Raw genomic sequence first — 23,868 nt, forward strand, 5'->3', positions numbered from 1 at the left:
AAAAAAATGAAATGCAGATGCTGGAAATCTGAAGCAAAAACAGAAAATGCTGAAACAACTCAGCAGGATTGGCAGCATCTGTGGAAAGCAAGCGGAGGAAACATTTCAGGATAAGTGACTTCAGAACTGAAGAAGTCACAGCATCTGAAAATGCTGCATCCACAGATACAGCCAGATATGCTGAGTTTTTCCAACAATTTCTGTTTATGTACAATTATTATTTTTGCTAAGGTGACAGACCCTGGTCGTACAGAGCATTTACTGTTTAGAGTTTCTACGTATTTCTCTGAGCATCACCCATTGTATCTTTATTCCCTTGTTAGGTTGGACCACAGACGACTCCTGATGAAAGCCATTGCCTTTGTAACCATCTAACATTTTTCGGCAGTACCTTTTTTGTTATGCCCAACACACTGGATTTGGCACAAACACCACAACTGTTTGCTCAAACTAGTCAAAACCCTGTGGTGGTGTCACTTGTAGCTGCTGTCTTTGGTGTTTACATCATTGTTCTAGTTTGGGCTCGAGTAAAGGATAGAAGCGACTTAATCAAGGTGAGGATGTTGTTTGCTTATTATTTTTTCTCCCTGAAAATATTTCTGTTAATTTAGTTTATACTTCACAAAGAGCCAAGCAAACGAGGATAACAACTGTTAAATCTCATTTCTCTTCTTTTGAGCCTAATGAAGTATCGTTAAGGTGGAGCTAATCGATATCAATACAGGAGAGGTCAATGTAAAGGATTCGTAGCAGGAAAAGACTAGCTGAACTTACGTTTGTAGAGCAGACACAAGGGCTGGTTTCATGAATCTGTGTTGACTATTTAGAGCTCTGGGACTGAAACTAAATGCCTGATCTGTCTTTTTGTTCTTAGACGATGTTTTGAATGCAGAATTGGGCAGTGCATGTTTCAAATTTAAAGTTGTGCATGAGAGCCCAGCTGAATACTGTAGCTTTCTGACCCACTGCTCTGAGTGTTGGTTTATAAGATGTCAGAGTATATGGCTGACTTTAACTTTAAAGAGAGTATCACACTTCACTTATAAATACGGCAGGAAGTTAATTTATTTTCATTTATCATTCTGCATGTTTCCCATTACAGTTAAAAGAACACAGGAAACAGGAGCAGGAGTAAGCAATTCAGCCCCTCAAGCCTGCGCTGCCATTAATGTAAGGCCCTGGATATCTACACCAGGCCTCAACTCCTCTTTCATGCTAACTCGTCCTCAACTCTTTAATATTTTTAAAAAAATCTGTCTACCTCCTCGTAAAATGCCTTCAGTGATCTAGCTTCTGCAATTGTAGAGAATTCTAAACATTCACTGTCTTCTGGGAGAAGAAATTCTTTCACATCTCAGTTTTAAACTAATGTCCCCATATTGTGTACTTATGTCTCCTGATTTAAGGTTCCCCAATAGTGGAAACATCAACTCTGCTTGTTACATTTTCGAAGAACTCTAGCAAATTTGTCAATCATAATTTCCCTTTCACAAACCATATTGTCTCTGGTTGTGTTGGGCTTTTCTAAATGACCCGCTATTTCTTCCCTAATAATGAACTCTAGCATTTTCCCAATGACAGATGTTAGGTTAAGTAGCCTATAGTCTCCTGCATTCTGTCTTCATCCCTTCTTGAACAGAGCATTACATTAGAAGTTTTACAATCACCTAGAACCCTTTCAGAATCCAAGGAGCTCTGGAATATTTCAGACAATGTTTCCACTATCTCTGCAACCAGTGCCTTTAAAATCATTGGATGAAGGCGACCAGGTCCCAGCAATAGTTGGTTATTTTATTGTTGCAGTTTAATCACTTGAATTTTATTTCAGAATCTGTTTCTTTCATCCAGCTTGCTTCCAGCTGCTGTTTTATTTGCAGCAAGCACAATGATCAGGGTGACACTTGATTTAAGCATTTTCATAGACATCCCAAGTTTGAAGGAGTAGGAGTTTTTGAGAGAACTAAAAGTTGCTCTTATATAATGTCTACAAAAAAGCCACTCCCCGGAATTTATACTTAATAATTTAGACATACTCCCTCAGCATGTCCTTAGAAGTTTTGCTTCACAGAGCATTTATTTCAGTTGTTGCATTATCATACCATCTCTTGGAGGTCAGCCTACAATCTAAATGGTAATGGTAGTTTATTGTTTTACTACTTTGGGTCACTCTACGCTTCCAACTTGGACGAGGGGATTGAAGGATGGGTCAGCAAGTTTGCAGACGACACAAAGGTCGGAGGTGTCGTTGACAGTGTAGAGGGCTGTTGTAGGCTGCAGCGGGACATTGACAGGATGCAGAGATGGGCTGAGAGGTGGCAGATGGAGTTCAACCTGGATAAATGCGAGGTGATGCATTTTGGAAGGTCGAATTTGAAAGCTGAGTACAGGATTAAGGATAGGATTCTTGGCAGCGTGGAGGAACAGAGGGATCTTGGTGTGCAGATACATAGATCCCTTAAAATGGCCACCCAAGTGGACAGGGTTGTTAAGAAAGCATATGGTGTTTTGGCTTTCATTAACAGGGGGATTGAGTTTAAGAGTCGTGAGATCTTGTTGCAGCTCTATAAAACTTTGGTTAGACCGCACTTGGAATACTGCATCCAGTTCTGGGCGCCCTATTATAGGAAAGATGTGGATGCTTTGGAGAGGGTTCAGAGGAGGTTTATCAGGATGCTGCCTGGACTGGAGGGCTTATCTTATGAAGAGAGGTTGACTGAGCTCGGTCTCTTTTCATTGGAGAAAAGGAGGAGGAGAGGGGACCTAATTGAGGTATACAAGATAATGAGAGGCATAGATAGAGTTGATAGCCAGAGACTATTTCCCAGGGCAGAAATGGCTAGCACGAGGGGTCATAGTTTTAAGCTGTTTGGAGGAAAGTATAGAGGGGATGTCAGAGGCAGGTTCTTTACGCAGAGAGTTGTGGGAGCATGGAATGCGTTGCCAGCAGCAGTTGTGGAAGCAAGGTCATTGGGGTCATTTAAGAGACTGCTGGACATGTATATGGTCACAGAAATTTGAGGGTGCATACATGAGGATCAATGGTCGGCACAACATTGTGGGCTGAAGGGCCTGTTCTGTGCTGTACTGTTCTATGTTCTATGTTCTAAGCTGCCTTTTTATAAACCTGCTGAACCAACGAAATGCTCCATTGTGGGAACATTGCGAAAACCATAGGCTGTGAAATTTGTGGCTCAGTTAGTGGCTGTCTCAACTTGCCATATCTACAGTTGCAACAAGAGCCTCCAACAAGAGTTCTTGTGTTGGCATCACGGACAGGCATTTTGTTTTATTGTGGGTGTGGTTATTAATAATAGGGCAATGATTTTGTTTAAAAACTATTTATAGAGGTAAATGTGATGAATGAAAAAGTCATGCAACTTTACTGGAAATAAAATAAATAAACATTGAGAGTGGAGCGAAAGAGACAGAGTTTAAAAAAAACAGAAAAATCATGGCCTAAATATTGAACTTATTGCATGTATTTCTAATTTTAAGTGTAGCTTTCCATCATATCTTTGTAATAGCACTATTGAGTGAGCTGCCTTGTGGCAGTTGTAGAATTCAGTTATAATCAATGTCAAATGTTAATTGCCAAACTGTTAAATCTTTATGAGAAAATGTTTACAAATGAATTTCTGTATTATGGAAGCTCCCATTTCCTTTCTCTCTCTATTTTGTTCCTTTACATTCATATGGTTTTCATTCTTCAGGCAAAGGTAACAGTCCTATTTGATAATGACCCTCTTGCACAACATCGTTACCTGATAAGAATTCAAACTGGTCACCGCAAAGGGGCGGCTACCACAGCTAAGGTTAGCTGATGTCTTTGAAATTGAATTATGAAATGTGAAGACTTGTTTTTATCTCTTCCCTTCAGTTGTAATTTATGCTGTCAGTTGAATGGTAAATTAACAAAAACAAACCTTTTTCTTGCATCCTTCAAAGTGTGGCATGATTTATTTTACTTTAAAGACACCATAAAATATGAGTCTTTGCTGTTGTAGGGTAATGTATTCCTGTGTCCAATCATTAAATCTAAAAAAATTATGGCTCGACTGACCTTTCCTGATATACCCTGGGCTTTTATCATTTCTCTTTCTCATAAACATTCTCATATTTTTATGTATGAAAATTTATTGATGAAAATGATTCCCTCTGAGTTTAGTATTGATCATTCAATTAAAGTCTAATTGCAATCACTTGCATTACAATTTTATTTGTGCAGGCCCTGACAATTATTTGCGTTTGTTGGTAGACATATCATATAAATGTAAAAGTAATAAGGAACTTTTAGGTTTTCTTAGCATTTATAAAGGTTTCCAAAGTAACAGAAAACACTAAAAACTTCATAAGTAGTTCACTGCAAATTAGCAATTTGGATTTTCCCAAACGACTGGCTATGGAATATATTTTCAGTATATGACTGAGGCACACTTTCAGAGAATAATGATTAAGCAAAATCTGTTGCAATCTCCAGATTTCTTTTTTGTTACTTTACTGTTGAATAAAGATACCACAATTCTGGATATTTAATCAACGCACAATCATTTAACATGGACAGTTTGGTGAAACATTGTATAAAACGTGGATGAATAGGCGAACACTTAAGTGCAGTAATGAAGGAGAGCTTCATTGAAGTGCTATCTGTCAGATGGGGTATTAAATCAAGTCCAAAGTGTGTCGAGGATTTTTAAGCACAAATTCCTCTGGTGTCTGGTCATCATTTATCCCTTGAGCATGTTAACAAATTAAGTTATCTGACCATTTGTCCTATTGTTGCCTATGGGACTTTGTTACACCCAACTTGGTCTCACTATATTATAACAATGACCACTTTTCAAAAAGGAATTCATTAACTGTGAAGCACTGCAGACATTGAGGATGTGACCGGCACCATACAAATGTAAGAAATTATTATACGCCAAGATATTAGGAACTGCTGATGCTGGAATCTGAGAAAACAAGGTGTAGAGCTGGATGAACACAGCAGGCCAGGCAGCATCAGTGGAGCAGGAAAGCTGACATTTTGGGTCTGGACCCTTTTTTGTATATTTGTAAATGTTTAAAGATGAATTGATCTTTGATTTTTCTTTGTTGTGGTAAAACAGGTAGTAATTATGCTCATTGGCTCTAAGGGACATAGTGACCCTCATTTCCTGACTGATTCAGAGAAACATGTCTTTGAGAGAGGCGCAGTCGATGAATTCCTTCTTACTACATTCTTTTCACTGGGGGACCTTCAGTCCATAAGGTTATGGCATGACAATTCAGGATCCAGTCCTTCTTGGTGAGTGCCATTTATCATTATAATTTATCAGTAAACTAAAGGAATTTAAATGTCACAAGATATTTTCAGCCCAAGATCAGCAAATCTACTTGTTAACTAAACTGACATCATTCGTTAGGCTACAAAAGGGGAAGCATTGATCATCATAAAATGGAACACAAATGGAAATTAAACAAGAACTAAAACTGAACTGAATAATTGACATATCAATTACCAGAAGGGACTTGATAAGACAAGAACATGCATATGGATTGGTTTCAGGTGCTTTTGAGATCCTGTGAATTTGAGAAGTGTGGCATAAGCCAAGACGATTTTGGATACTTACATTGATTAAGGGATATCTAAATGGATAAGAAATTGCTTGATACCGTACAGGCAGCAAATACATAAAAACTGGTTGCCAGACAGGATGCAGGAAGTTAGCATGCAGTGATGAGTGGGATGCTGCAGGGTTCGGTGCTGGGACCCTAGCTGTTCACAATATATATTAACGTTTGGACAAAGGAATTGAATACAATATCTCTGAATTTGCAGATGATGCTAAGCAGTGTGTGCTGTGAGGAGAATGCTAAGAGGCTGCAGGGTGACATGGACGGGCTGGCTGATGCTTGGCAAATGCAATATAATGTGGGTATATACGAAGTTTTGGTGGCAAAAACAGATTATTATCTGAATGTTGGCAGTTTAGGAAAAGGTGAGGTGCAATAAGACCTGGGTGCCATGGTGAAACAATTGCTGAAGGTTGGCATGCAAGTGCAGCAAGCAGCGAAGAAAATTAATGGCACGCTGGCCTTCACAGTGAGACGATTTGAGTATCGGAGTAGGAATGCCTTGTTGCCCTCATACAGGGTCTTGATGAGGCCATACCTTGAGTATTCAGTGCAGTTTTGGTCTCCTAATCAGTGGAAGTCCAGCGAAAGTTGACTAAGCAGACTGCTGGGATAACAGGATTAACATATGAGGAAAGACTGGGCTTGTACTCACTGGAATTTAAAAGAATGAGTGGGGTTCTCAGAGAAACGTAAAAACCTGATGCAGCTGGACAGGTTAGATACAGAAAGAATGTTCCTGATGTTGGGGAAGTCCAGAACTAGGGGTCAGTGTCTAAATAAGCGGTAAGCCATTCAGGACTGAGATGAGGAATATTTTCTTCACTCAGTTGTGAACCTGTGGAATTTTCCTTCATAGAAAGCTATTGGGGCCAGTTTGTTAGATATCTTCAGGAGAGAGCTGGACGTAGCCCTTGTAGTTAAAGGGCTGAAGGGGTATGGAGAGAAACCGGGAGTGGGATACTGAGATTACATGATCAGCTATGATCATATTGAATGGTGGTGCAGGCTCAAAGGGCTGAATGGCCTACTCCTGCACCTATTTTCTTTGTTTCTGTTTCTATAACATCTTCCAACATGTTTTTAAAGCAATACAGTATTTATTTTTGCTTTACAAAACAGACTAGTTGAATGGTAATATTTCTGATTCTAGTTATTCCAGTTCTGAAGTTTTCTTACATTTTACTTGGTATTGTGAGAATCAGGCTTTTAAAGATAAAATTGACTACTCTGCAGTGATAGTTTTACATTTTGACAAAAAACACTGCCCACAGTAGCAATGTTGCATGTCAAGAACACATTAAAAATTTAACTGTTAGCATCCAATGGTTGACTGAAAATGATTATAAGCCATAATTTAGTCCTTATTTAAAATGGATAGAGTTGTGTTCACTAATCTGGATGTTGGATTTGTTGCTTCAAATCCCTCATTGTTTTAAGATGGAATCCTTTTTAGAGGGCTACTTATTTCAGTAGGTTGTATATTTCTGTGAGTTACATTTTCTCATCATAAATGTAGTGTTATAGAGGTGTAGAGATATGCAACACAGAAACGGATTTTACAATCCAACTATCCATGTTGACCAGATATCCTAAATAAACCTAGTCCCAATTGGCCTATATCCCTATGAACTTTTCCTATTCATGTACCCATTCAGATGCCTTTTAAATGTTGTGATTTTACCGGTCTCCACCATGTCCTCTGGCAGTTCATTTCAATACACACACCATCCTCTGTGTGAAAAAGTTGACCTTTAGCTCTCTTAAATCTTTCCCCTCTCACCTTAAACCAAAAGCCCTCCAGTTTTGGACTCCTCCCACCTTGCCTATTTACCCTATCCATGCTCCTCCATGATTTTATAAACCTTTGTAAGGTCATCTGTCCGCTCCAACGTTCCAGGGATAATAATACCAGCCTGTTCAGCCTCTCCCTATAACTCAAACCCTCCAACTCCAGCAACATCCTCACAAATCTTTTCTGAACTTTTTCAAGTTTCACAACGTCCTTCCTAAAAGAGGGAGACCAGAATTGCCTGCAATACTCCAAAAGTGGCCTAATCAATGTACTATACAGGCTTAATATGACCTTCCAACTACTATACTCAATGTACTAATCAATAAAGACAAGAATATAGTAAAGAAGGTGTTCTATCTACCTGCGACTCCACTTTCAAGGAACTATGAACCTGCACTTCAAGGTATCTTTGTTCAGTAACACTCCCCAGGGCTTTGCCATTAAGGAAATAAACCCTGCCCTGATCTGCCTTTCCAAAATGCAGTACTTCATATTTATCTAAATTAAACTCCATCTGCCACTCCTCAGCCCATTGGTCCATCTGATCAAGATCCTGTTGTACTGAGGTGATCTTCTTCACTGTCCGCTACACCTCCGATTTTAGTATCATCTGCAGATTTAGTAATCGTACCTCCTATGTTCACATCCAAATCATTCATGTATGTATTTTTTTTATGTAGTTTTCAATTTTCCCAACTGTTTTCTTCTCTACTGATTTCTCCAGTTCCTGACTCTCGGCTCTACTTAAATCTGCAGGTACGTGAATCATGTAACTGTTCTGGATGTTGAAGCAGGCAAACAATGGCACTTCATCTGCAATTCATGGCTGGCAATTGACATAGATGAAAACACGGTCGACAAAATCTTCCTGACAGCCTCTGACATGGAGCTGAAGAGTTTCAAGTAATCTATCAAATACTTTGCATTGGTATTTTTCCTCTACTCTTCTTAATTAGCAGTGCTTTTCTTTGCTGTCTCATCGTTGATTGCATGGCTAAAATATACATCTTAAAAATTGATCAGCAGGTAAAAATTATTAACAAAGCAGATTAACTTTTGAGATTTCTGATGAGAAATGTGATGTATGGCATAATAATGTACCAAACAATAATATGCAGAGCAGACTGGAAGATGACCGAAATACAGTGTTGTCTTCGACGTGACACTAGAGAGTTGTGCATAGTAACTTGTAATAGTCAGGCATAAATAAAAGTATTGCAGTTAAAAAATGAATAGAAGAACTTTAATCTAGGATAAGGAGCAAATAGTGCCTTAGAAGATATATGTAAGCACTTTAATGGACGGATAGTTTCATAACTTCATATTTGTGTGAACCTGACTTCGAAGGATTGTGCAGACACATGGATCAGATTTTTTTTAAATTAAGGAGATCAAGAGGACAGTGGAATAGTTTCTTTTAACAAGGAAACCACAATTGCTAGTAATTCCAGATAGTTGCTGACCTTGATTGCTTGCACTCACTTTAGAGAAACCCAGATGACTGATTTGATAATGGGACTGATTTGATGATTTAGGTTTTACAGCTGCTCCATTTTGCATTCTAGAAGAAGTCTTTGATTTTCAACTGGGGAAGTGTTCTAAAAGAAAAGGGTTGCTGGGCTCATGTCTGCTGTTTCTGAAGCACCTTTGTGATAAATCCAGTGTGAAATCTCATTGGCCTTTTGAAATCTGACTGGAAAACTTCTCAACACTGTGTTCCTGAGTAAGCTGGGTCTACCAAAATCCCAGAGATAAGTGCCTATGCTGGTGACACCCATCTACACTTGCCAGACTGTAAAACTGATGGACATGTGAACATTCCAAACATTTTTATTTGCATTTGAGGTCTAACATTCATAGGTCAAAAGTGTTATTTTTCTCCAAGTCCAGCTCTGCAGAGAAATCAATTTACTTCCTCATTCTCGTGTGAATCGTTTGTATGTTTGCGGATAAATATTTCTACATTTTTACAGACCGTCTTCATTTTGATAAATTAATAATAAATCAATAAATTTGTGTTTATTAAAGAAATGTAGATAATGGATCTCTCTATTTTAGGCTGTTCTTGCCAACATCCATGAGCACGTGCACTAGCAGCAAAATCTCTCAAATATATGTAAGTTCAGAAGAAAAAAAGACTTAAAAAATAAAACCAGGTGTTGGCAACAAGGAGGAAAGGGTTAAACAAAGAACATTTTTAAGTGTCAAAATCAAGGCTCTCGTATGCAACCACATTTAAAATAGGAACGTTTGTATTAGCAGACATATACTTTATTCTATATCTGACATCTGTAGAGAAAGCTTTAAGCCACTATAGTCCTATCAGATTATAGGACTGCTCTCTCATTGCAGAGGCATAATTGGTAGTGGTTTAACCTGAGTGTCACCACACATCATGCAGAGGGAAGGAGAATCCTTCATAATATCTTCAGCTGCTGTGGGGATTGAAGCCACACTGTTGATAATACACAAATCATTACAAGACCAGATACCCAGCTGACTGACCTAGAAAACAGCCCTATAATGCTTAGGAAAACTATACTAGTAGCAGTATTAATCTAAAGGATAGATTGAAAGATAGAAAAAGAATAATAGATCACACCTACAGTATTTGTTACTGACAACTTATTCAAATCATAACTGTAAAAGTCACACAGAATGTAACTTCTTTGCAAGTGGATACATCTCAGCTACAAGCAGGTGACATGTGATACTCTACTCCAAGGAAAGGAGAGAGCTGTATGGTGAGTCTCTGGTAAATGGCTGAGATCTTCTCTTTCCTTAAGTTTGAACATAGTATACGAATTGGTGGTAAAGTTAATAAAGTGTATAAAAGCAGCATAGGTAAGTGAATAAATGATTAATCAAACTCATTAAGTTTGGCAGAACAGGTATGTGTCAAGTCTGCAGCTTGTGGGAGCACCTGGAGACCAAATGTGATCTAAGACAAACCTTTTTTTCAGTAAATACTTGAAGTTTGAGCAGTTTCAGCTCGGATTTTTTAAGGGGGAAGATAGATCTGGTCAGTGGCGAGGACAATAGGACATGACTGTGTGTGTGTGTAAGTAAGGGGATGCAGAGGGAGGAATGCATGCATGTCATCCTTTGCAATTGTCCAGTAGGTTACAAAGATAACAAATTATAGACAAAATGAAGGGCTCTGTACCTGGATGTACATAACGTTAATAACAAAATAAACAAACAATCTGATAGCACAAATTGAGCTAAATGTGATCTGATAACCATTATGGAAGTTCTGGTGTCTGAGGATTGTGAAGGATTGGGCAATGAATAATGAGGAGTATGTTGCACTCAAGAAGAATAAGAAGCCAGCTGAAGATGGAGAGGTAGTACTGTTAACCAAAGATGGTATATGTGCAATAGTTAAAGACAAGAGCAGGAGCTGCAGAGTGGATGTATGAGTTGACCATGGCGCATTGTACAGGAAGCCATTCCAGCAAGGAAAGCAATAAGGACTGGAACAGTTGTCAGGGATAGTAAGGTGAGAGGGATTGGCACTGTTCTCTGTAGAGAAAAGCAAGAGTCTAAAAGGCTATGCCAGGGTTTAGGACATCAGCTGGGAAGGAACATACACATGGGAGGGGTAGGATCCAGTGGTCATGGTCCCTAGGCACCAATGAAATAGGCAGAATTGGGGAAGAGGCCTTGCATGAAGACTATGAAGCGCTTAGGCACTAAATTAAAAACAGAACTTTCAAGGTTATAATCTTTGGATTTTCACCTGAGCTGCATGCAAATTGGATTAGGGTACATAACATTAACGATATGAATACATGGCCCAAAGACTGGGGTTAGGGTAATGGGTTCCAGTTCATGGAGCAATGGCCCAGTAATGGAGGAAGTGGAGTCTGTAGGGCTGAGACGATCTGTATCTGAATCATGCTGTAACCAATGTTCTTGTGAATTGCATAATTAGTGAATTAGAAACAGATATAAACTAAAAATTGTGGCTACAAGAGATCGAATGTGGTAAATCACAGATTAGAGTTAAATATAAGTAAGAGAGGTAAATAGTAATATGGGATGTGAGAGACAGAACAACAGGAAGTGATAGAGAGAAAAGAACCCAGGCATACATCAACAATCAAAACTATTTGTCACAAAGATAACAAAAAAAAGACAAAATGAAAGGCACTGTGCATAACGTTCAGAACAACATCATCAATCTGGTTGCACAAATTCAAATAAATATGATCTGATAACCATTATGGAGGTTCTGGTGTCTGAGGATTGACAAAGATTGGGCAATGAATAACGGGGAGTACATTATACTTATACAGGAGACCAGCTGAAGATGGAGAGGTAGTACTGTTAACCAAAGATGGCATATGTGCAATAGTTAAAGATCCATGGGTCAGGAGATTGGGATTTGATATGGTTTGTATGGAGATGAGGAATAGTAGGTAAAGAAGCCTTCTGACAGGAACCACAATGTTGGACAATGTATGCACTGTGGGCTGGCATGGTGGCTCAATGGCTAGCACTGCTGCCTTCCAGTGCCAGGGACGCAGGTTTGATTCCACCCTTGGGGGATTGTAAGTGTGGAGTTTGCACGTTTTCCCCGTGTCTACATAGCTTTCCATTGGGTGCTGCAGTTTCCTCCCAGAGTTCAAAGATTTGCAGGGTTACCGGGTAGGGAGGTGGGTCTAGGTGTGATGCTCTTCAGGGAATTGGTATGGACTCAATGTGCCAAGTGGAATTTATGGGAATTCTACGAAGAAGAAATATTGGCTGTTTGTGGTAAAAGGGTGGACAAAAATCATTGATAGTATTAATCTATATATAAACTGGAAAACTCAGATTGACAGAAATGGACTGGATATGGAGTAAGTAGAATGTTTTCCAGATAGTTTCTAAGAAGGGTACATTCTAAAACTGATCTGACAGCAAGCTATCTTCAACTTAGAATTATGCAATGTGACGGGATTAATTAATAACCTCAGAGTAAAGGTCCTTACTTAGGCAAGGATGTGAATGCACCTGATTGATATCTGGAATGAATGGGTTATCTTATGAGGACAGATTGGACAGGCTAGGCTTGATTGCACAAGAGTTTAGAAGAGAGAGAGAGAGAGACAGAGGGTGGACTTGTTTGAAGTATAGGCTAGGAATCCTGCGGCAAGTAACTCACCTCCTGACTCCTCAAAACCTGTCCACCATCTACAAGGCACAAGTTAGGACTGTGATGGAATCCCCACTTGTCTGAATGAGTGCAGCCCCAACAACACTCAAGAAGCTGGACACCATCAGGTCAAAGGAGCCTGCCTGATTGGCACTACATTCACAAGCATCCACTCCCTCCTCCACCGATGCTCAGTAGCAACAGTGTGTACCATCTACAAGATGCACTGCAGAAATTCACCAAAGAACCTCAGACAGCACCTTCCAAACCCATGACCACCTCCATCTAGAAGGACAAGGGCAACAGATATGTGGGAACACCACCACCTCCAAGTTCCCCTCCAAGTCACTCACATTCCTGACTTGGAAATATATCACCATACCTTCACTGTCGCTGGATCAAAATCCTGGAATTCTCTCCTTAATAGCATTGTGGGTCAACCCACAGTAGGAGGGCTGCAGCAGTTCAAGAAGGCAGCTCACCACCACCTTCTCAAGGGCAACCAGGGAGGGGCAACAAATGCTGGCCAGCCAGTGATGCCCGCATCCCACAAATGAATAATAAAAAAAACACGATCGTGAATGGACTTGACAAGGTGAATGAATGATTCTGCCTCAGGGTGAATGCTGCAGGGATGGGCCCTGTTGGGATGCAGTGGAAATGTCCATAACCCCTGGACCAGGAGGCTGGGCTCAAGTCCCACCTGTTCCAGAGGTGTGTAATAACATCATCGAACAGGTTGACTAGACAAATGAGTTAATAAAAAACACACAAAAGGTACAGTTTTATAACAGATGAAGTGACTTTTTTTTTCTTTCAGAGGGTAATGCAACTTTGCTTACTCTCCATCTTGTCAGGTGGTGAAAGTAAGATTGTTAATATTTTTAAGGCAGATGTCTGTCAATACTTGTTAGACAAGGGTTAAAAAGGAGTAGGGGATTTGAAACACAAACAAATTATTGATTGGTGAATCAGGCTCAAACGTTAAATGGTCAACTTCTGCTCCTATTATGTATTCTCATATCTTTAGCAAGCAGCAATACCTTTATCACTTTTCTTCTCAAAAGGAGGCTATGCATGAATTAAACCCAAAGGCTCTGCCAAGTGGTCAGATTCCGAAGATTGCTGAAGTTTAAGGATGACACCCAAGTGAGCCCATCATTGTGTGTTGTGTATGTAATTTGTGGTACCAGTTTTGATTCAGAGTAAATGTTACAAGATGTAGTATCAATGAAGCTGAAGGAGGGCATCATGGTTCTAGTTACACAATTCCACAGGGCACAACAAAAACTAACAATACATTTACCCACCCCCAAGATAACCAAATAAATACCTTGTCCATGAAAGGTTTTAAACAAGAAAGATCTACTAACCAGCATCTTAATAAACACATTTGTGGGCTTATTAAAAATAAAAACTTAACATACACAGGTCATATGGAATCTAAAGATCACACACATAAACACACACACACACACACACACACACACACACACACACACACACACACACACACACACACACACACACACACACACACATACAAATTCCCTGCAGAGATTTGCTTTCTAAAAGAAAACAACTCATTAGTGAATGGTTTATTCTTAAAGGTAAAAAGATAAAGCTTTGGGTGCTCTGGAGTCTATTGCTCCGATGTTCTGGCATGAGTGGTCATCACTAAATGCTGACAGTGGTCTCTGATGTCTTGCTCAAAAATACACTCATGCTATTCTGTAAATCATTCATTCAGTAAAACTAGTGGGTTTCATCCTGAGCTGATATAGAGTTTTCTTTTCAGGAATGGGAGAGAACAGCTGTGAAGCTTGTTCTTTGCAAGCTTTCCTCTAACTCCAAGAAAGTTGCATACATTCTTGACAAAGCAATCATGTTGTCTTTTCTCTCAATGTCACAGTCTTTTAAAGATAGGGCTGTAATAGCAACCTACATCAAAACAGGCTGGCAGTTTGGTCTTTAAATGGCTAAAGGCTGGGGGATAATTGTCAGTAAATATCAATGTCTATCTGTTGCTGTTATGCTATGAAGAACACCTATTTCAAAGTGTTTAAGGTCCTGTAACAATCTCAGAGTTTCTTTATCCACTGCGGAGTGTCTTATTTGGTGTTGATTTCATTTTTTCTAAGCAAGCAATTGGAAAGGAGTGTGCCCTTTTTATTCCATTAATCTTTCTGTAGTCAGCACGGGATCTGATTAAACCATTATAGTTAGACATAAACACTATAGGGGAACTCCAGCTGCTTTGTCTAATATAGGTTCGAAAACTCAGACATCTGCTTTTACCTGTGCCTGTTTCTCTGGGCCGATGTTTTATAGGAGAGAATTAATTGATTGATTGATTGTCACTTGTACCGAAGTACAGTGAAAAGCTTTGTTTACAAAAAATACAGGCAGATGATAGTAAGTAACGGATGTACAGATCACAAACATTTAGACAGAGGCATACAGGATACATTGCACAGGGCATTCTTTAAGTGAGATCACGGTTACCAAGACCAGCATTCTTTGAGTCGAGAGAGTCAATTCATCAGTCTAATAACGGCCAGGAAGAAGCTGTTCCCCTGCATCCACATCATACATGGCTAAAGTTGTACGCCCCTGTTTACCTTTACAGACTCCTCTACATTTAGTGAGTAATCTTGTTAAGTATTTTTGTTTTTCTTCTAAAAAAGAAAGCAAAGTGCATTACCTCTCTAACAGTTTGTTGTTAGCTAACCAAATACGAGGTTGTTTGATTTGGGCATTGTTTAGGCCTCCGAAAGCCTCATTCTCATTATCCCTTTCATCCTCCACTGCACCAATAACCTGACACATCTGTATTTGCGCAGCCACCTCCTAACAGTGGTATTGCTTCAACACATTGATGAGAGTTAAACTATTCTTTTACTGGAAGTCTCCATTTCTAGATAATGTTGCATTTTAATAAATAATTAGATTGTAATGAACTTATCCTTGTTTTTATATTTCAGAAATGTATTCTTTATGAAGACAGCTGAAAGCTTTACAGATGGACATATCTGGTTTTCAGTTGTTGAATGCCCCCCAAGAAGTTTATTCACCCGAGTTCAACGTGTTTCCTGCTGCTTTTCACTGCTGCTTGGTTCAATGCTGACCAACATCATGTTCTGGGGCACATCACCCGAAGAATCAGCACAGGCCACAACACTGGGTAACAGTAATCTTGAGAAAGGATTAGGATTATATGATTATTATGTACGTTGGTTTATAAATTATTACATTTCTAAATGAAAACAATACTCCTAGAAACCAGCGTGGTCAACTTCAACTTCAAAATATAACAAATCCTTCTTATCTAATTGAATCTTCTAATATTTAAAGAAAAATTGTCATCATTTAATGGATTTTGCAGGCTCAAGATTTAAGCCGGTTTACCTGAGGAACTGTTTGATGAACACCTATGCACCCATTTTTTTTGTGGGATTAAGCTTGTTTAGAAGTCAAAATATGCCACTGGATCTATTGTGATTTCATCATTGTAGGCACTGGAGGGGTGAGTAAAACATTAGGGTCCACAAAGATACCACAGCTATTGCTGTATTGGGTTCAGCCAACCATTGCCCCGCCCATCCACCGTTCAACAAAAGTTATCTTTTTGAATGTTGGTTTGGTTTCAGCAAATGGCAACTTCCCTACCTTGACCGTAGCTTTTCCCTGGCCTTGGCTAAATTTCCCCAGGGCCTTGACTAAAGCTCCCCCTTTGTGGCCTTGACCAAAGCTCCCCCCTCGTGGCCTTGGCCAAAGCTCTCCTCAGCCTCGATCAAAGCCCCCCAGTGAGCGACATACTCAATGCCTTCACTTCAAATTGCTTTCCCATTGCTCACTGTTACTCCAGACACAGACCCTTCTGTTTCAGCTTTTACTGCTGCTAAGTTCAGGCTTACTAGTGACTGGAAGAGCAACCCCTTAAAGATTCCATCTGTTCTACTTACAAGAGTGACCTTTAATAATTGACCATTCCTAGCATTGAATCTTCCTGGAATTTTTGGATACTTTTTGGAGTGAACTTGTCCATTGAACCCTTGCATTTTGTTGCTGTGGCTAATGCAGCATACAAAGCAACTGGAGTCATCCATTTGCCAACCAGTCAGCTTAAGGAGATCCTGTTAGACAGTGCAGCTTGCCTTGGCCAGGCTTATCAGACTTAAATCCAAAAATGACTTGGGGTCCTCCATCTTTACCCAATCTGGCCGAGATATGACTCTATGGTCCACATAATTGTGATTGACTTTTAACTGTCCTCTGGATGGCAAGTCATGCCATTCAAGGGAAAATAGGGTAAGAAATGTTGGTCTTGCCAATGAAGCCCAAATCCCTTCAAGGAATAATAAAAGAAAAGCCCCAGCTGGTCAAGAAAATTCAGGATACCTCTACAGTGTACATATGCATAGATACGTATATCCAGGAAGTGACGTGCGACCTGTTTGCAAGGGCCAACATTTCATCATTTCCCTATGGAAAGGAATTCTTTTTTTCGTTTATTCACTCCTGGGATGTGATGACATGGCTAGGGATTTGTGATTTCCCATCCCTAATTGCCTACAGGAAGGTGATGGTGAGCCATCTAATGCAATTACACCCACAGTGCAGTCAGGAAGGGATTTTCCAGATTCTGTCCCAGTAACAGTGAAGGACCAACAATAGTGCCCCAAGTCAGGTTGGTATGTATTTTGGAAGAGAACTTGCAGGCAGTTGGGGTTCCCCATGTATTTGTACTTTCTGTTTTGTAACAAGAGTTTTGCTGCAATGCATCTTGTACATGCTGTAGCATTGTGAATCAGAGGTGGAGGGTGTGAATATTTAAGGAGGTAGAAGGGGTGCCAGTCAAGCAAGTGATGTTATCCAGGATGGTTTTGAGTTCAAGCTTTGTTGGAGCTGCACATTTCCTGACAAGTGGAGAACATTCAGTACAGTCCTGAACCTTATAATTTTTGGGAAGACGAGTGAGTTACTTATCTCAGAATTCCTGGTCTCTGGTTCTGGAGTGGTAGTCAGTGTTTATATGTCTGGTGCAGTTCAGTTTCTAATCATCATTAATCCCCAGGATGTTGATAGTGGGAGATTGAACAATGGTAGTAATAACACTGATTATCAAAGGGGGCTGTTGGACTCCTTCTCGTTGAAGATGGTCATTCTCTGCCACTAGTGTGGCATGAACGGTGCTTACTATTTATCATTTTAAACTGAAATGTTGTCCAGTTCTTGTTGCATATGGACACTAACTGCATGAGGAGTCACAAATAGTGCAAATTACATTCTGTAATCATCAACAAACGTCTCCACTTCTGACCTATATGATGAAGAGAATGTCAATGATAAAGTACCTGAATAAAGTTGGGCCTAGGACACTACAGCAAGGAATGAGGCTGTTGTAACACAGTGGCTCTGTCCTGACCTCTCAGCTCAGAGGCCTGGGCTCAATTCCCATTTGCTCCAGCAATGTGTTAAAACATCTCAGGTTGATTTTAAAAAAATCTTCCCTGAGGAATTCCTGCAGCAATGTCATGAGACTGAGATGATTGACCTCTAACAGCCACAATCATCTTCTTTGGCTCCAAATATAATTCCAGCTAGATTTCCATTGATTCCCATTAGCTTCAGTTTTACTAGGGCCACAACCAAATGCAGCTTTTGATATCACGGGCAGTCAGTCTCACGTCTCCTCTGGAGTTCACCTCTTCTGTCCATCGCTGATTCAAGGCTATAATAACGTCAGGAATTGGGTGGCCCTGATGAAGCCCAAACTGATTGTCAGTGAGCTGAGGAAAGCACTGTCAGCAATGCCTTCCATGAGATTTCTGCAACACATTTGATATTGTGAAGACAATAGGCCACAATCCAGGAAAGTGTGCTGCAGCCAGCTTGCAGATGTTTCTGGATCTGAGCATGTCATAAGCTCATTGTGTAACCCCAAATGAATGAGGAAGCCGAACAGAGGGTCTGAACAGTCACAACATGCTGACTTTTGCACAGTACTGTCGAATCATATGCCCATCCCACTCCAGTGTAGTCTTGCACCAGAGTTATTAATGGGCAGAAAGCAGAAGGCTCAGCTCCCTATCCTGCCGAAGAAGTTTGTTCTACACTCAATCCCTTCATAGTTACCAAGCAGGGCGTGATAACAAGCAATCCTATCACATACAGCAGGTTACATTTCTTTTTTGGGTTATAAACTGGAAAAAGCGAAGTTTTGGAACATTGTCTGTTTTGCAGAATATTAACATTTAGCTTTTTTGGACTCGAATGTTAAAGGTGAAGCTGTGATGTGCTTCGCTTACAGTTTAGAAAAGACCAAGTGACATTTTGCAAAGCAAAGCTGAATGGAGAGAAATAAGAGAGATTGATAGCTTTACGAGACCAACCTGTGGAGACAGCCTTGTGCTCAAACTGTCTGGCAACAGCTATGAATTTTAGTTTGCATTTGTTACAGACCTGAGAATGTGGCCATTGGAAAGAAGCCTGCAGCAAAAGGCAGGTCTTCTTTCTCCTGAAAAGGAAAACCCTGGAAAGTTGAAGGAAAGCCTCCAAGGAGCTACAGCAAAGATAGGTCGCTGTCTCCTGGAAAAGGAATAACAAAACCCTTGCAGTTATGGAGAGGTTGTGAGGAAGCTCTCTCTCTCTCTCTCTCTCTCTCTCTCTCTCCCTCTTCTGTCTGAGTAAATAACACTCAGAAAGATGAGCTGCTAACTCGGTTAAAGACTGATTGGTTACCAAAACTGAATGAATGTCTGCCATCATTCTGTGACCAACAGCAATGAAATCTCATTGACAGGAAATGAAAGAATTGTGAGAAAGTCACCTTATTGAATCCTTATGTTTTACACTCTCAATTCACAAGATTTTTCCTTTTTTCCGATATTTATTTCATCCGCAATCTCTCTGCAGAGCTGTAGGTCTCAATGTGCTGTGCATCTGAATGTGTATCTGTTAGTTTTAAGCTGTATATAATTTAAGTTTGTGTGGTAGTAACTGATCATCAATTTGTCACTTGTTAACAAATTTTTATTCACAATTGGTGAAACCTATTGGAAGAGTCTGTGTTCTAAACAGTAGTTCGAGTCAAGAGATAATGGGAACTGCAGATGCTGGAGAATCCAAGATAACAAAGTGTGAAGCTGGATGAACACAGCAGGCCAAGCAGCATCTCAGGAGCCCAAAAGTTCAAGTCAAGTCAGTTGACCATCTTGGCGATTTAATCGGTCACTTCTACATTTGGAACAACTTATTGAGTAGTAGAGTTTAACTGCCAATACTGTCCTCCTGATAGAGCTGGAACACTCCTCTTCACATTACATGTTATGGTGCAAGGGATCTTCCAAAGCTTGGGCTTAGGAAAAAGATTTGGTGGGTGAGGGATCTAAACAGGAAAGATGCAATCATCCATAGACGTTTAAACTGTAGGAGCTTGGACATTATCCATTGCTGAAAGGACCATATGAAGGAGTTGCATTGGTTGAGCCAACCACAGATTACTTTATTTTTATACATTCAGAGATGTGGTAATCACTGGCTAGGCAAGCATTTGTTGATCAATATCATATAGAAATAGAATAGTAGTGATATACAGCATGGAAATGGACCCTTCAGTCCAACTTGTCCTTGCCAGAGATCCTAAATAAATCTAGCCCCATTTACCAGCATTTGGCCCAAATGCCCCTAGACCCTTCCTATTCATAAACCCATTCAGATGCCTTTTAACTGTTGTAATTTTACCAGCCTCAAGCAATTCTTCTGACAGTTTGTGCTTTAAAAAGTTGGCCCTTAGGTCCCGTTTAAATCTATCCCCTCTCGCAACTTAAACGTAGGCCCTCTGGTTTTGGATTCCCCCAACCTAGGGAAAAGACCTTGTCTATTTACCCTAGCCATGCCCCTCATGATTTTATAAACCTTGATAAGGTCAGCCCTCAGCCTCCGTAACTCCAGGGAAAATAACCCCAGCCTCCTTGGCCTCACCCTGTAGCTCAAACCCTTGAATCCTGGCAACATCCTTGTAAATCTTTCCTGAACCCTTTCAAGTTTCGCAACATCCTTCCTATAGGAGGGAGACCAGATCTGCACGCAGTATTCCAAAAGGGGCCCAACCAACGTCCTGTTCACCTACAACATGACCTTTAACTCCTATACTCAATGCACTGGCCAATAAAGGCAAGCATATCAAATGCCTTCTTCTCTATCCTATCAACCGGTGATTCCACTTTCAAGGAATGATGAACCTGCACTCCGAGGTCTCTTTTTTTTAAGCAACACCCCCCCCCTCAGGACCTTACCATTAAAGGTATATAAGTCCTGCCCTGATTTGCCTCAGTCACAGAGCTGTGGTCTGGAGTCATAACTAGGCCAGTCTGGATAAGGACAGCAGCTTTCTTCCCTAATGAATGACATGATCTTTCCCCCAACAATTGACCACAGTTTCATGGTTATCATTAGACTTTTAAATCAAGGTTTTTTTTAAAAACAAAAATAAAAGTACAGAATGCAAATTTCACCATTTGCAATGGCAGGATTCAAACCTAGGTCCCCAGAACATTATCAGGGTCTCTGGATTAACAGTGTAGCATTAATACTGCTAAGCCATTGCCTTCCCTATTATGTATTAGGATGAAATGAATGATATAACTGGAACAAAGAAGAATTACACACCTCTAACCACCAAACTATCATTCTTCCTAGTCTGAAGGGAATATGTTTGGGGAGAAGAGTAAAACTTCCAGATTGCCTGGGTTTGTAAAGGAGATTGGGCAGTGTACGTGTAAATACATAGACAAATCTTTAATCATGTAATAACTAGGAGAAAATATGGCTCGGGGAATATGTTTTATATGGGCTTGAAATGTTAATACACAGATGAGAAAAGCAAGTAATCTCTATTGAGATTTTGTCATTGGGACTTGGCCAAAGAAAAGAGTTTATTCAAGATGGGCCTAGGCTAATGTGTACCTAACAGTTTCTGAATTAATGTCAGTCATAATTGAATAATTTGGTAACAGTAATTGAATGATGATTTATTCAACAAGGCTCTTTTAGGTAGACCAGAAAGATGGGCTCCTCATCTGGGCTAGTTCACTTTGGGTTTGAGAGAACCCACAAAAATAAATAGAACACAGCGTAGGAAGAAGGAAGAGATAGTAGGAACTGCCAATGCTGGAGTCTGAGATAACAAGGATCAGCGATAAGAAGGAAGTTGTTTTAAACAAATGTAGCCTATAAAAAGTCACATTGTTGTCTGCATTTTGAAAATGTAGGGCTAATTATATGAGCAATAATTGTTACTTTTCAATTAAAGAATTGTATTTACGAGTGTGAATTTGAACAGTGCCATTTATTCCTGGGAACTGATTTAATTCATGCTTTACTCCAGGAAGTTTCAGTTCCTTCATACAGGAGTTGATGATTGGGATCGAGAGTGCATTGATCATGTTCCCTATCAATGTGGGAATAGTGCAGATATTCAGGTCCATTCGCCATCGACCAAATGAGACAAAAGTATTGGAAAGTGAAAGTGTTCAGAAGTTATCATCTACCAGCTTCAATGCTCATAGTCCAGAGTCTCTACTACAGGTCAGCATCAGCTTTCATATTCCTTGAGAATAAATTTTGAACTTTTTTGCATAAACAAGCCATGGCTAAAATGTAGACATTTGATAGAGGACATTAAATTATTGATGTGTAATAAATGTCATTCAAAGAATTATGTAACATTATTTATCATAGAGTAAGTTTCGGAAAAATCAAGATCCAAACAAAATTCTTATTACTAGCGTAATGTGTGATTGGTAAGAGGTAGCTTTTCAGCAGTTCAGTGGTCGTCTGCTTATTGGCTGAATCCATGCCAGTTTCCCAGGAGAAATTATATAGAGACTTTATCAAATATTTCAAGTATACTTCCTTCGGTATGAATTATATTGTTTCCTCTGTAGATGACCATGTTTAAAAATCTAGGCCTCAGGGAATCAGTACTGTTTGTTGGCCTGTGCAGGAGATTGAAGAGCACAGCTGATACTTCATCCTTATCTAAATGAAGTACAGTTTCCACATGTTAACATAGATATATTTCCCCTGTTCGGGGAAGTTATTAAGTATCTTTGGAATAGGTGGGACTTGAAATTGGGTCTCCTGATCTGGAGAAAGGGACTACTATACCACAAGAGCCTTTGAAACACATATTAGCATACACCTAAGGTATTTAAATGGACCACTTTTTTATGATTAGTGTCTACTCAATAAAATGCAGACACTTAATCAAGTAATCAGCTGAAAACCTAATGCTTGTAATCTACATCAGTGTGTTTGTAATCCCATGTTTCCAAGCTTTTGAAACAACCTCAATTGTATCAAAGCTAACAAGGGGCACAAATGAACCTAGTTTATCTTCTGAACTGATGCTTGAACCCTTCTGTGATTAGTAGGTTTAAATTGCACAGGTATTTTGGTGATGGGAAAAGATAGTTGGTTGTGTGTGATAGCACTTCTAGACATAAAAAGAAAGATGCTTAAATCCTTTGGGGTCTTGTGGCACAGTGGTAGTGTCCCTACCTCTGGGATAGAAGGACCAGGTTTGCATCCCCTTGCCCTAGGGGTGTGTGTAATAACACGTCTCAACAGGCTAGTTAGAAAGTATGTGTTACAAGGGCTCTTCTGGAGATGGTAGCACAAGTTACTGTTGCTGGGCCAATAATCCAGGAGCCCCAAAAAATTCTTTGATGTAACAAATTCAAATCCCACAAGAGCAGGCTGTGAAATTTGAGTTCATAATATAATAAAATGATCAAGGCTCTTGTGGTGAGGTGGTAGTATCTCAACATTTGAGCCAGGAGGCCTGGGTTCAAGTCCCATCTGATCCAGGGGTGTGTAATACATCACTGAACAGGTTGATTAGCAAATGGAAATGCTTGAATTCTCTATCATTCTTGAGCTTTATAACAATGATAATATTGAAAGGAATGTTTTAAAGGTTTTCCCAAAGTAAGTACATTTGTTCTTTTAAATAATAATGGGTTGAACGTTGTGGTCAGAGGTGAACTTCCACTCACCTGTACACTCTCTGTAGGCTTTCCTATGCAAGCCAATTATCCAAAAAGCACTGCATCCTCTACAGAGCATCTGGTGAGTGTGAAAACAGGGAAAATATTAAAGTATCACCCTAGCCAACTGGATTGAAGAATTGATAATGAACATTGCTGGTTCTGAACCAGAAGGTGTCAGCATAGTGACTTCAATGTCAAATCAAATACAGGAAGTAAATTAAAATGAGAGAAAGGAAGATGAAACTTCATACATACTA

At 39.7% G+C, this 23,868-nt stretch overlaps 1 protein-coding gene across 1 annotated transcript in view; it reads left to right on the forward strand.

The window, feature by feature from the left end:
* Window positions 1-23,868, forward strand: part of LOC125459953 (polycystin-1-like protein 2) — a 93,885-nt gene that overhangs the window by 32,195 nt on the left and 37,822 nt on the right. Inside the window, exons 11-16 of the mRNA XM_059651535.1 lie at window positions 324-554; window positions 3,711-3,812; window positions 5,109-5,287; window positions 8,168-8,314; window positions 15,539-15,738; window positions 21,946-22,145. Of these exons, the coding sequence (XP_059507518.1) occupies window positions 324-554; window positions 3,711-3,812; window positions 5,109-5,287; window positions 8,168-8,314; window positions 15,539-15,738; window positions 21,946-22,145 (1,059 nt within the window). The remainder of the gene's footprint in view (window positions 1-323; window positions 555-3,710; window positions 3,813-5,108; window positions 5,288-8,167; window positions 8,315-15,538; window positions 15,739-21,945; window positions 22,146-23,868) is intronic.

The sequence above is a fragment of the Stegostoma tigrinum genome, chromosome 16 (assembly GCF_030684315.1).
Source record: "Stegostoma tigrinum isolate sSteTig4 chromosome 16, sSteTig4.hap1, whole genome shotgun sequence".
NCBI lineage: Eukaryota > Metazoa > Chordata > Chondrichthyes > Orectolobiformes > Stegostomatidae > Stegostoma > Stegostoma tigrinum.